Source organism: Coenobita brevimanus, chromosome 87, assembly GCF_032717465.1.
Source record: "Coenobita brevimanus isolate Jiangsu-jjx chromosome 87, ASM3271746v2, whole genome shotgun sequence".
Classification (NCBI taxonomy): Eukaryota; Metazoa; Arthropoda; class Malacostraca; order Decapoda; family Coenobitidae; genus Coenobita; species Coenobita brevimanus.
This window is the reverse complement of record NC_137040.1, coordinates 18,855,890-18,868,229: the sequence shown is the minus strand read 5'-3', so window position 1 is coordinate 18,868,229 and position 12,340 is coordinate 18,855,890. Positions and strand designations below refer to the sequence as shown.

The 12,340-nt window shown below is 42.9% G+C and overlaps 1 protein-coding gene across 1 annotated transcript in view; it reads left to right on the top strand.

Annotated features, from left to right (window-relative positions):
* LOC145411018 (cilia- and flagella-associated protein 157-like) overlaps positions 1–12,340 on the top strand; it is a 354,153-nt gene that overhangs the window by 37,340 nt on the left and 304,473 nt on the right. Inside the window, exon 2 of the mRNA XM_080281082.1 lies at positions 6,870–7,000. Within this exon, the coding sequence (XP_080137208.1) occupies positions 6,870–7,000 (131 nt within the window). The remainder of the gene's footprint in view (positions 1–6,869; positions 7,001–12,340) is intronic.

Genomic DNA, 12,340 nt, shown 5'->3' with positions numbered 1-12,340 from the left:
TCAAGATCCAATCATTTTGAGATGCCTGGACACACTGCGTTTGAATGTGATGGGATTGGGTCAGATGATACTGATAATCCTGCAGAGGGGGATATTCACACAGTGGAGAAGATGGAAGAGGAGACAGGTAGTGAAGAAAGGGAGGAGGTGGAGGATGGAGGGAGGAGGAAACACTGCAGGCTAAGTCTCACTCCAGCGCGTGACTCCAGGCCTACCGTGGAAATTTCCATACAAATTACCACCACACTAGCCTCTCCTACTCGTCCTGTATCTTTACCTGCCTCACCACGTGCCTCGCCACACCTGTCTGCCTCAGTACATGCCTCGCCATGCCTGTCTGCCTCACTACATGCCTCACCATGCTGGTCTGCCTCACCATGTGCCTTGCCATGCCAGCTTGCCTCACCATGTGCCTCGCCATGCCAGCCTGCCTCACCACATGCCTTGCAACACGACCTTGCCTAATCACCACAGCCAAAGTATGTTGGGATATGCGGGTGCAGGTGCACGGCCACCCTCATTTTACGACCAGCAGGCACATAACCATCGCTGAATTTTACCATTGCCATCACCAGGATCACTGTCACCAGCATCATTACGATCTCCACCACCATCATCTGCCTCATTAAATGAGTATTCGCCAGACTCGCCAACACGGCGCCCTGCTAGGGGACAGGGCAGGGCACAAGGCAGGCCATGTGCATGGCAGGCAAGTCAGGGACCAAAGGTAGGTATGTTAGAAATATTTACCTGGGAGGATAGGATGGGGTTTCACCCTAATGTACTTGTGTTTGATGACAAATGCAGGTGTGCATCCAGAATTTCCATGCAGTGCATCATCCACTGCTGTTGATTTTTTCATAGCTTTTCTTTACAACAACAGTGATGGATTTCATTGTAAAGGAAATAAATGCATTCAGGAATTACTGCTGTAATTGGGTTAAACTCGCACATTAGTGACAGTGCGAAAATGAAGGAGTGGACAATGACAAATATTAGTGAGATATATGTTTGTCTTGCACTGACTATGTTGATGCCTCACATCAAAAAACACAATATTCATAATTACTGGCTAGTGGATGATACTGCTTTGACACCAATGTTAGGCAAGTATATGACATGGGACAGGTACAGTTGCGGACATATCAAACAGAAACACCCCGTCCACCAGCAAAGTTCTGTAATACTCTCCACATCTGGTAACACCGACAGGTATGGAACTTCACCAGGTTTCGTTCCGTCACTAGGACGAACCGAACGCTGTGATCACTCCCACTGGGCACAGTTATTGATGGTAATAATAAGCAATGTTCCCCAGAAAATATACTGATAATATCATGTCATGATTATCGTAAGTTTTTAAAAATTATGGGATAGGGGACCTGGAGACAAGAAGAGGGACGTGGGTGAGGAAGGGGGCAATAGTGGTCGGACTGGGGGCTAGAGGAGAGGGATGATGAGGTAGGAGACGGCGGACTTCTCTGGACGACAGGAGCTACAGTGGGAGGGATAGATTACAAGGCGATGACTGGGCCAAATCACTGTTTCATGGAGAGTAAGGAATTTTACAGTCAGACCATGAAACGTTATGCTGATGTTGCCACGTGTTGTAACTGACCATCATGATTTGTAACAATTCACAACACACTTTCTTCTGGGTGGCTCAGTGCCCCTGTATTATGAGTATGATGACTATTAGTGTATGTGCAAATATATGACACGTCTCTACAGTTTGTCAGATGTTACAGCTGTTGTCATAGTGATTAGGAATTACTCTTGTAGCCTATCACACAGAATCATCATGGATGACGATTGACATCGTAAACCGAGTAGGGATGGGCCTATGTAGATTTTTCCTTTACCACAAATAAATATGAATTGTCTGACTATAAGGATGGTCCCTATGGCTCTCACTAATATCTATATGGCACCAATTATGCCATGTTTGGCTTTTGACTTTACACATTGCTAGTACTTACTAGTTATATTTAGATTTATCCATTGTTAGTAGTTACTAGTTATATTTAGGTTTATATTGAGCAACTGCCATATGCCCCAAGCATTCTTTCACAAGTTTTCGAGCCAGTAATGACGGAACAAGGTTGAAATATCTGTAGTTATCCAGTCTGAGCACGTGTATACTACATCAACTATGCCATTAATTACAGAAATCGACTATTAAGTGCAAACATACACTTTATCTGCAGTGTGTTTTGTTATGCTAAACAACTGAGTAGCGTTCACACTGTATGAAATTGACAGGATAAAGATCAGTACGAAGACCATCGCCCTGTTCACAGACAGCAACTACTGAGCCACACATCTCAGCAGTGTCCGAACATGGAGCTATTGCACTGGCTGAGTAACGGCATATATTGCAATCCATTAAAGAAGACAGGTGATCTGCTGTCGTTGATGTATGAACACGTGATTCCCTGTTCATGGTGTAGCAATCAATATGGCCATCTCCCCTCCCCGTCAGTACCCATGTCCGAGTGCATGCAGTTGTCGGGAAGAGGGAGGACCGGACATTGAACTTGATACTGAGGTTGTGAATCAGATTGGTTAAAAGTTGCAAGCCACTCATACCACGATTTATTTAATCAGTTTAGAGTTTACAGTAATTTGACATAAAGATCATTTAATAAAGCTGGTAAGGCATCTCTCAACCCACATACTAGCCTGCTCCAGTATCGCCAACTATGTTCTGAGACCCAGTCCATCCACCCCTAGTAAATCACATTTTCATTTACACCGGTGACATACAGATATTCACCAGAACCATAGGCACGAATCACTACTGTTAACTATTATTGACTGTGGCAAGAGAAAATTCCTCCCTCCCCCGCCTCTGCTTTCGATATCACAGTCGTCATCCATGATATTGTGTAAATGCAACAATAATAGCTCCCAATCACTATGGAAACAGACAAACATTCTAGGGGCGTTTCATATATCACCATGTGATGACATAGTCGTCACCATACACCAAAAATGAAGGGTGTGTGTAATGTGCCACTCCGTGGGGAGTAGGTCGTCCCGTAGACGATATAACAAAACATGCTGGTAAAATGCGTAACGTGTCAAACTCTGCATAACGTTTAACTGTCTGACTGTTAAAATCCATAATCAACTTTACACTATACCTGATTTAACACAATGTCACCAGCGTATCATTTATCCACCTCATCCTAGCTTCCTGCCACAGTCCACTCTCCTCTACCCCATCACTCATCTGTAGAGCCCCCCCCCTCCCACCAGCCAGACCTCTATTGCCCCTTCCTCCCCCACCTCCCTCCCCCTGTCCCCCAGGTGCCCCACCCTACCTCCTCCTGTGATGCCACCTCTTATGAAATTGCGTCCATTAAAGAGGTCGACCAGTTTCAGGTTCACGGGCTGGGAGGAGGGGGGTCACTGTAATTCTGTGATTATTATGACCGGTGCAGGAATGCAGATAATGTTATAATAGCTTTTATGCTGGCTGTCGGTGAATGTTGTATGGCTCATGATGTTTGCTGAAAGTCATACTTATGAAACTTGTATGTTTCACGTGAATAATATACGGATATATGTGGTGTGAAATTATTTAATTACCATATTCACAAAACATTGTTATTTTCAGTATATTGACAGGCAGGACATTGTTTATATACTACCAATAACTGCGCACAGAGGCAATGATCACCGCCTTTGGTTCATCCTAGCAACCAAACGAAACCTGGTGAAGTTTCATACCTATCAGTGTTACCAAATGCGGAGAGCATTACGCCACCTCTCTGGTGGACTGGGTGTTTTCGTATGATATGTCCACAGCTGTACCTCGACATCCTCAGGTAGCTACATTTCTCATTCAACACGGGCCCACACCCAAACGATAGGTTATGGAAAATTCGTTCGATTCTGGAAATGAAGGAAAAACTTAGATATTTCAGGCCATTCCAGGTTATTATCAACGAGTCGCTTGTTCTGTTCAGGGGACGACTTGCCTTCATACAATACATTCCATCAAGGAGACATTGTTTTGGAATTAAGTTCTTTGTTTGTGCGATTGCAAGACTGGCTACGTGATATATTTTATTGTGTATACAGCAGGTGATGTGGAGTTATCGAAGGATGACCCCCATGACTTCTCTGGCTCGGTCGTGAAGAAGCTCATGGACAGGTACTTCGGTGGCAACCATATCCTGTTCACAGATAATTATTACATGGCGCCAAGTCTTACATAGTACTTGCAAGAACACAAAATTGGGTCGTGTGGCACTGTCTGTGCAAAGAGGAAACATTGGCCATCCTTTCCCAAGGGCACCGTGAAGGGGGAATGCAGGACCTTGAAATCAGGTAAACTCCTTGCTATTCACTGGCATAATAAGAGAAAGGTAAATGTACTCTTCACGGTCCATGAAAGTTGGTAGACACAGGCAAGGTCGATAAGAGAACAAGGCAGCCAATATTTAAGCTTGATGCCGTTATCAACTATAACGTTAACATGCGACTCGTTGATAAATCTGATATGCAGATCGGCACCATCGACTGTCTAATGTGATACTGTAAGTGGTACAAGAAGTCATTCTTACATGTACTTGGCATCTGTGTATTGAATGCCGTCGTTCTGTATAAGGAAGTAACACAGACAAGCACATCCTTCAGACAGTTTGAGAAGGATGTAATTTACAGCCTCCTGGAGAGATATGGCCAAATAGTGCCTGCTGTGAAACGGAGGCACAGTGTATAGCAACTGCCTGACAGGCTGCGGTGCAGGGACCACCTCACTAGGCATTTCATGGAAGCGCTGCCTCCAACACCTGCAGGCAAGGAAGCCTTCCGGCGTTGCCATGTTTGCGCTAATTCATCACGCCGACCAGAGCAACGCCGTATAATTAGGTGGTGGTGTGCTGAATGTCAGGTGGCACTGTGCACTACCTGTTTCTTTGACTTTCACTCAAAGACCGACTGGTAGAAAACTCGGTCGTATGCATAAGTCAGTGTTAGTTTAGTACACATGTTGGTTTTTTGTACTTTAGAAAAAATGATTTTACTGCTCTGTGCATATTTATGTGAATAATGAAAGCAGAAACTTTGTTTCATGATGAAGTCAGTGCATTACTTTTTACTGAAAGTTCTCGTGTGTATAAATATTTGTTATGATGGAAAAGTAAAAATCACAGGCAAAAAAATCTGCCATAGTGGTAAATATTTTCGACTATGGACAGTACGTGAATAACTACTTTCTTCACAATATTTTTTTGTAGTATTAGTAGTAGATGTACTACTCGTGATAGGAGTTTTAGTAGTAGTGGTAGTATGTGTTAAAGTAGTGGTAGTAATAGTAGTAGTTGTAGTAGTGGTAGTTGTAGCAGTAGTAGTAGTTGTGGTAGTGGTAGCTATAGTAGTAGTAGTAGTAGTAATGACAGTAGTGCTTGTAGTAGTTGTTGTAATACCCAAACTTTAGTGGCACAGCTGTGCTAGAGTCGAGTGACATTGCAAGCCAAACATCCATCTCCGTGTGTGTGTGTGTGTGTGTGTGTGTGTGGTGGTGATGGTGAGGAGAGCAGGCAGCCTGGCTCAAGGTCGTTGTTATGGTTACCGGACTCCCAGCAGCAAGTACGCCAGAATTATGGAAAATTTTTCATGTTAAATAGCGTTTGTAGTGGATTGCGGTCTTCTGGAAGTGTTATTATTGTGGAGGGCTAGTCTAAGCTTTAGTTGTGTCACCACATCTCTGCCACGCATACGGACACAGGCATCTGATGCAATCAGCTTGAAGTCGAAGGATTGATTAGTAGTATTAAGGCTTTTTTTTTTTTTTTTTTTTTAAGTATTAGGTGAGATGTGAAGGTTTAAAAATAGATAATTTTCTCAGGAATGCCCTGCTGTGGGAAGGGTTGGCGGGAATATATGCCATGTGGAGAGAATGGAGAATGAAAGACTGACTAAGAGGGTGTATGTAGGTGAGGTGGAGGGAGGGAGAGGGAGGGGTAGACCGAGGATGAGGTGGAGGGATGGAGTTGAGAGGTATATGAGGGAGGGGGGGGTGAGTTGGGGGGAGGGGAGTCAAATGGTGGGTGACAGAGTAACTTGGAGGCGTTTTGTCTGCGGCCACCCTTTGCGGGATTAGGGCGTCGGGCTATAGATAGATAGATAGATAGATGCTATGGGTTAAAGCCACTTAAGAGTACAATTCTTACTCCTACACTTCCTCCGAGTTATGTGGTGTGGAAGTAAAAATAAAATAGGCCATCGAACAAAGGGGATTATGACAAGAAACTATCAGTCTCTCTTAACCCTCTCCCTCCCCTCACTAGACACTTTCATTCCCTCTCTCCCTCACTAAATCACCCCTCTACTCTCCGACTCCTACCCATTTCCCTCCCATCTCTACTCAGCACTTTCCCTGATTCTCGCTAATGGAACAGCATTTCCCTCCCCCACTCCACTAAACTATTTTCCCGACCACCCTACTAGCTGCTCCCTTCCCTCCGTTCTTCCCGGTAATCCTCTCCCATTTATATCACCTTCCCTGACCTCCACATTAAACCCCATTTTTTTTTTTCCATTGTTTCACCGTTTCCTGCATTAACTCTCCTTCCTTCCAACCGTGTACCCGTCTCCTCCATGACACCATTACCGCCAAATAAATGTCCTACATTCCACACCAAACACTGCCTTCTCCCACCTCAACCCATTCTTTCTCTCCTCACTAAACCAACTGCTTCCCTCCATTTCTCTATGAAAACCAGTCTCTAAATATAATTCATGCACCCGATTGACAATTCACTCCTACACTACAGTATATCAGCCTTATAATTCTTCTCATTAACTACTCCCCTCCCCTCCCCTTCCCTAACCCCCTGTACCCCTCTGCCTCGCAGGCACTGGAGGTGAAGGTGCGTCGATCCAGCACTCGGTGTGAGCAGCTCGACGAGGCTGAGAGACACGCCAGGTCACAGTACCAGCTGCTGCAGAAGGACAAAACTGACGTCATCAACTTCCTTAAGGACAGGTAAGGCATTATAGGATTTTTCCTATGTGGTTTCTTAAACAGACATAGACATACACACACGTGTGTGTGTGTGTGTGTGTGTATATATATATATATATATATATATATATATATATATATATATATATATATATATCTTACAACTTTGTAAGTGCTTGTAGAGAAGTTTTGTAGATCAGTTATACATATATTAGACTCGTGGACGAGCGGTTGTTATACGTGAGTAGTTTGTAAGTAGATAATCTTAATTCCCATTGTCATGCAATGACAGGAGAGGTAAAGATGAGTATGGGACTATTTTTATTTGTCTTGGAAATATTAACAAAGTCTCTCACACACGAGTGAAGTATAAGTAGAGTCCCGCGACCTACCTCCTTGTCTCTCTCTCTCTCTCTCTCTCTCTCTCTCTCTCTTCCACCCTCTCGCCCATGATGCTAGGCGCCTTCTCCCTACTACCTGCCGGTTCTATGGCCTGTCTCCTTCTGAGCTCTGCTTCCTAAATTCTGGTGTAGCAGGGGTCGTGTTACGTTTGTTACACTGTTGTTGAAATGTTTTAGAACCCTGTGTGTGAGTATGTGTGTATGTGTGTGTATGGTCACGAGGCGCTGTCGTGTGCCTATCAAGCATTAGAGTGTGTAAGCATGTTTAGCATTGCTCGATTCTCGTAGACACAGTACCTATCTTGCTGCTTCTATCTGTCTGTCTATCTATCTATCTATCTATTATGATTTGTAATTATAATACGGAGTCCTGATATATATATATATATATATATATATATATATATATATATATATATATATATATATATATATATATATATATATATTGTTACGGAACAGAGAAAGATAATGTACACTTTAAGTGAGAATACTGAAAATCACTACTGTCCCGTAAAGTTCCAGGTTCAAAACAAAAGAGTTAGGTAAAATTACAAGTTAAAGTTTAATGCTCAAACTAACAACAAAACATTCAGGACTCATAAGGATAATGTAATGGCAAATAAACAGGTTAAATATATGGTTAACTGCAATAGCCTCTATTAACACGAAATTAGCAAGAGTAAATTTATCTAAGTCAGCCCTGATAAAATGAGATACCAGATAATACTCAGTGAATGCAAGATAAATTATTACAGATACAAAATAATATTAAAACTGATGGACATAAAGATCCCTACATGAATTACAAAAAACTTCACTAGGCCTACAAATTAAACTTATGCTATACAGTACAAGAAAAATACAACAGTTATACTCAAATTACACACAGCTGCTAGATGTTTGGAGATTTCTTGAGCACTCACAATAATAATATCTGTACAGGGGAGGACAGAGATGTGAACAAAATGAGGAGCAGATCTAAGTGGCAATGATGCAGAGACTGAGCTCATTATATAGGGGCCAGGAGAGCTTGATACAACTTGTAAGAAGGACGCGCAAATGAAGCCATGGGGACAAAAAGCTGAAAATCCCGCTATGAATAACAGAGAGAACGACTTACTCTACTATAACGGTAGAAGGGGGGGACTGAGGCAGAACACGCTCGTGATCAAACATGCAGCAACTGTGCGTTAAAATTACACAAAGGATGATGAAATCATAGGCTATGTAACACCTCCCCACAAAGAAAAAGAAATTTACAAAGGAAATTTCTTATTACTCTAAAACAATCTGTCTAAAGTCTAGATAAGCAATCTGCAATAACATTTTCTTTCCCCTTGACATGTTGTATGTCTAAGGAAAACTCCTGAAGAAGTAGACTCCATATTGTCAATCTCTGATTTTTATCTTTAAACTTACTAAGGAATTTCAGTGGGTTATGATCGGTATAAATGACTATGGGGTCAAAACCAGAACACAAATAAAATGAAAAATGCTGTAAACCCAAAATCAAGGCCAAAAGCTCTTTCTCAATAGTGGAGTAGTTCTTTTGAGGTGGAGTGAACTTCTTACTGTAGTAAGATACAGGGTGTTCAATACCCTGATCATCCTCTTGCAGCAAAACAGCCCCAGTTCCTGTATCACTTGCATCAACAGCCATCTTAAAAGGCTTAGCAAAATTTGGAGTAGCGAGCACTGGCTGACTTAATAGAATAGCTTTAAGTTTGTTGAAAGAGGATTCACAGTTATCGGTCCAGACAAATTTAACTCCCTTTTTCAGTAGGTCTGTAAGTGGTGATACAAGAATAGAAAAGTTAAGAACAAATCTCCTGTAATAACCTACCATTCCCAAAAATCTTTGTAGCTCTTTCCTACTTTTAGGTCTGGGAAGATCACTTATAACCTGAACCTTAGCTCCTGGTGGTGCAACATGTCCATCACCAATTACATACCCAAGGTACTGAACTTTAGCTTGACCAAACTCACACTTTGATAAATTAGCTACAAGATTAGCATGAACTAAACGGTCAAGAAATTTACTGACATGGCATAGGTGATCTTTCCAGTTGTCACTGAAGATTAATACATCATCAATATAAACAACACACCCTGCCAAACCCTCTGTTACAACATTCATGAGCTTCTGAAATGTGGCTGGTGCATTCTTCATACCATACGGCATTACAGAACATGCAAAAGCCTTTCCTAGTGTAACAAAACATGAGATCTCCCTAGCACGTTCAGTCATAGGTACTTGCCAGTATCCCTTTAACAAATCAAACTTACTAATGTACCTAGCCTTTCCGATCTTGTCTATGCAATCTTCCACACGAGGGAGAGGGTAAGTGTCTGTTTTGGTTATCTGATTAACACGTCTGTAGTCAATGCAAAGCCGCTGTGACCCACCTGGCTTAGGGACCAGAGTGACAGGAGAACTCCACTCGCTCTGATAGGGCTCAATCATCTTGTGGTCCAACAGGTAGCCAAGCTCCTTCTGGATGAGAGGAACTTTCACTGGGTTCACACGGTAAGGAGGCAATTTAATTGGCTTTGCGTCTCCAACATCGACATCATGCATCAACACAGTGGTTCTTCCTGGAGTGGCACGGAACACTTGCGGGTACTCCTGCAGTAATGCCGAAAACTCCTGCCTTTCCTTGGGAGGTAGATGAGAAAGCTTAGCCTGGAGATCATTCATGATATCAGGATTCTTCCCCAAACTATCACTCAGGCTCATACTGCATGGGAGAGCTTCACTTGCAGACTCGGGTGGAACAGCTACAGTGCAGACTGGATTATTTTCGTCCCGCCTGTGATATAACTTTAGCATGTTGATGTGACATAGTTGCTTGCTCTTTCTACGATCTGGTGTGGCGATGACATAGTTGACATCACTGAGTTTCTTCTCCACGAAATAAGGGCCACTAAACTTGGCTTGAAGAGGTTGCCCAGGAACTGGTAGCAGAATCAAAACCTGATCTCCTGGCTGAAAGTGGCGTAACCTGGACTTCTTATCATACCAAGTCTTCATCTTCTCCTGAGCAGCTCCTAAATTCTCTCTCGCCAGCTGTAAAGCAGTGGACAGTCGTTCTTTGAACTTCATCACATACTCCAGCAGGTTGACGTCATCTTCCTCCGACAGCCAGCATTCCTTGAGTAACTTAAGGGGTCCTCTTACTTCATGGCCAAACAGTAGTTCAAAAGGTGAGAAGCCCAGTGATTCATTTGGAGATTCTCTTGCAGCAAACACAACGAATGGAAGACCTTTATCCCAGTCTTTCTGATGTTCCAAACAGTATTTCTTGAGCATCGATTTGAGTGTTTGATGATATCTCTCCAACGCTCCTTGGGTCTGGGGATGGTAAGCTGAAGACGTGATCTGGGTGATGCCCAACTCTTTCAGAGACTGCTTGAAAACATTTGACATGAAATTACTTCCCCGGTCTGACTGTACCTCCTTGGGCAGACCAAACTTTGTGAAGAACCCTTGCATTTCCTTAACCACGTTCTTTGCTGAGATGTTTCTAAGTGGAATGGCTTCAGGATAACGAGTAGCCATATCAATCATGGTCAACACATAAGAAAATCCTGAAGAAGTCTTAGGAAGAGGGCCCACAATATCCACCAACACACGGGTGATAGGCGCCTCAAAAGGAGGAATGGGAACTAGAGGTGCAACCTTTTCAGTCTGATTACACTTCCCCACAACTTGACAGGAGTGACAAGACTTACAATACCAGGAAACATCCCTGAAGATACCTGGCCAGTAGAAGTGTTTCAAAATGCGTGCCACAGTCTTCCTCACTCCAAGGTGTCCTGCCAAACTGGAATCATGAGCCACTCTAATGATATCCTGCCTACAAACACGAGGGATGACAACTTGATGTACAACCTCCCATTCACAGTCGGCTGATGCTGTTGGGGGTCTCCACTTCCTCATAAGTACTCCTGACTTTACATAATAATAAGTAGAAGCACCGGCTGACTCGTCTTCACTGTAAGCAGAGTTAGCTAGACCTTTCAACTCAGGGTCAGCAACCTGCAACTCAACCAACTCTTGACGAGAGAAATTATCAACACTACGGGGTACTGCCTCATCTGGTGAGTGGTCCAAATTAGCAAGAAAATTGTCAGCTAGGATAACATCATCATCATTATCCTCTAAATCACCAGTAACTTTAGACTTAGCCCTAGTGACAGCACATGCAGGGAACACATCAGGGACATCACAATCCTGGGACGCAGCCACTGGCTCACTAGACAACTGAGGAGCTGGACACACTTGACTTCCACCAATATCATTTCCAAGTAAGAAAGTTACACCTGACATTGGGAGTGTCTCAACCAACCTAACCATAACGGAACCATTAACAAAACCAGACTCTAAATTCACTCTGCACAGAGGGACAGAGAAGTAATTATTCCCTACACCTTGTAAGATTACAGTTTCATCAGAGGAATTAACATTAGAGCCTAGAACACTGGTCAGCATAAGGGATTGGCAAGCACCTGTATCACGATATATTTTAACTGATTTCCTGTCATTACTGTCCAGAGGACTGACAAAACCATCAGACAGGAAATTAGCACATGAACTCTTGAGAGTGTCACCCACGTTACTGCTCAAAAGAGGAGCTCCATCATGAGAATTTAAGTTACTCCTCAAAGCAGGTTCAGTTAACTCAGTTAAAGAATTCTGGGAACTCTCAAGAGTGGACACTAGACCAATTGACTGAATATTTAAAGACTCCTTTTTGTTCACATCATGCTGTCTCCTGAAACATCTCTCCGTAGTATGACCAAGCTTACTATAATAAGTACATTTACTTTTCTGAAATCTAGAGGTGAAGTTGGTATTTACTTCCTGAGAAACATCATCTTTATTCTCTTTCCTGTTACCTGTACTCTGAGTAGAGGCAACGTACTTACTCTCAGCTTTCCCTTTTTCTTTAGAATA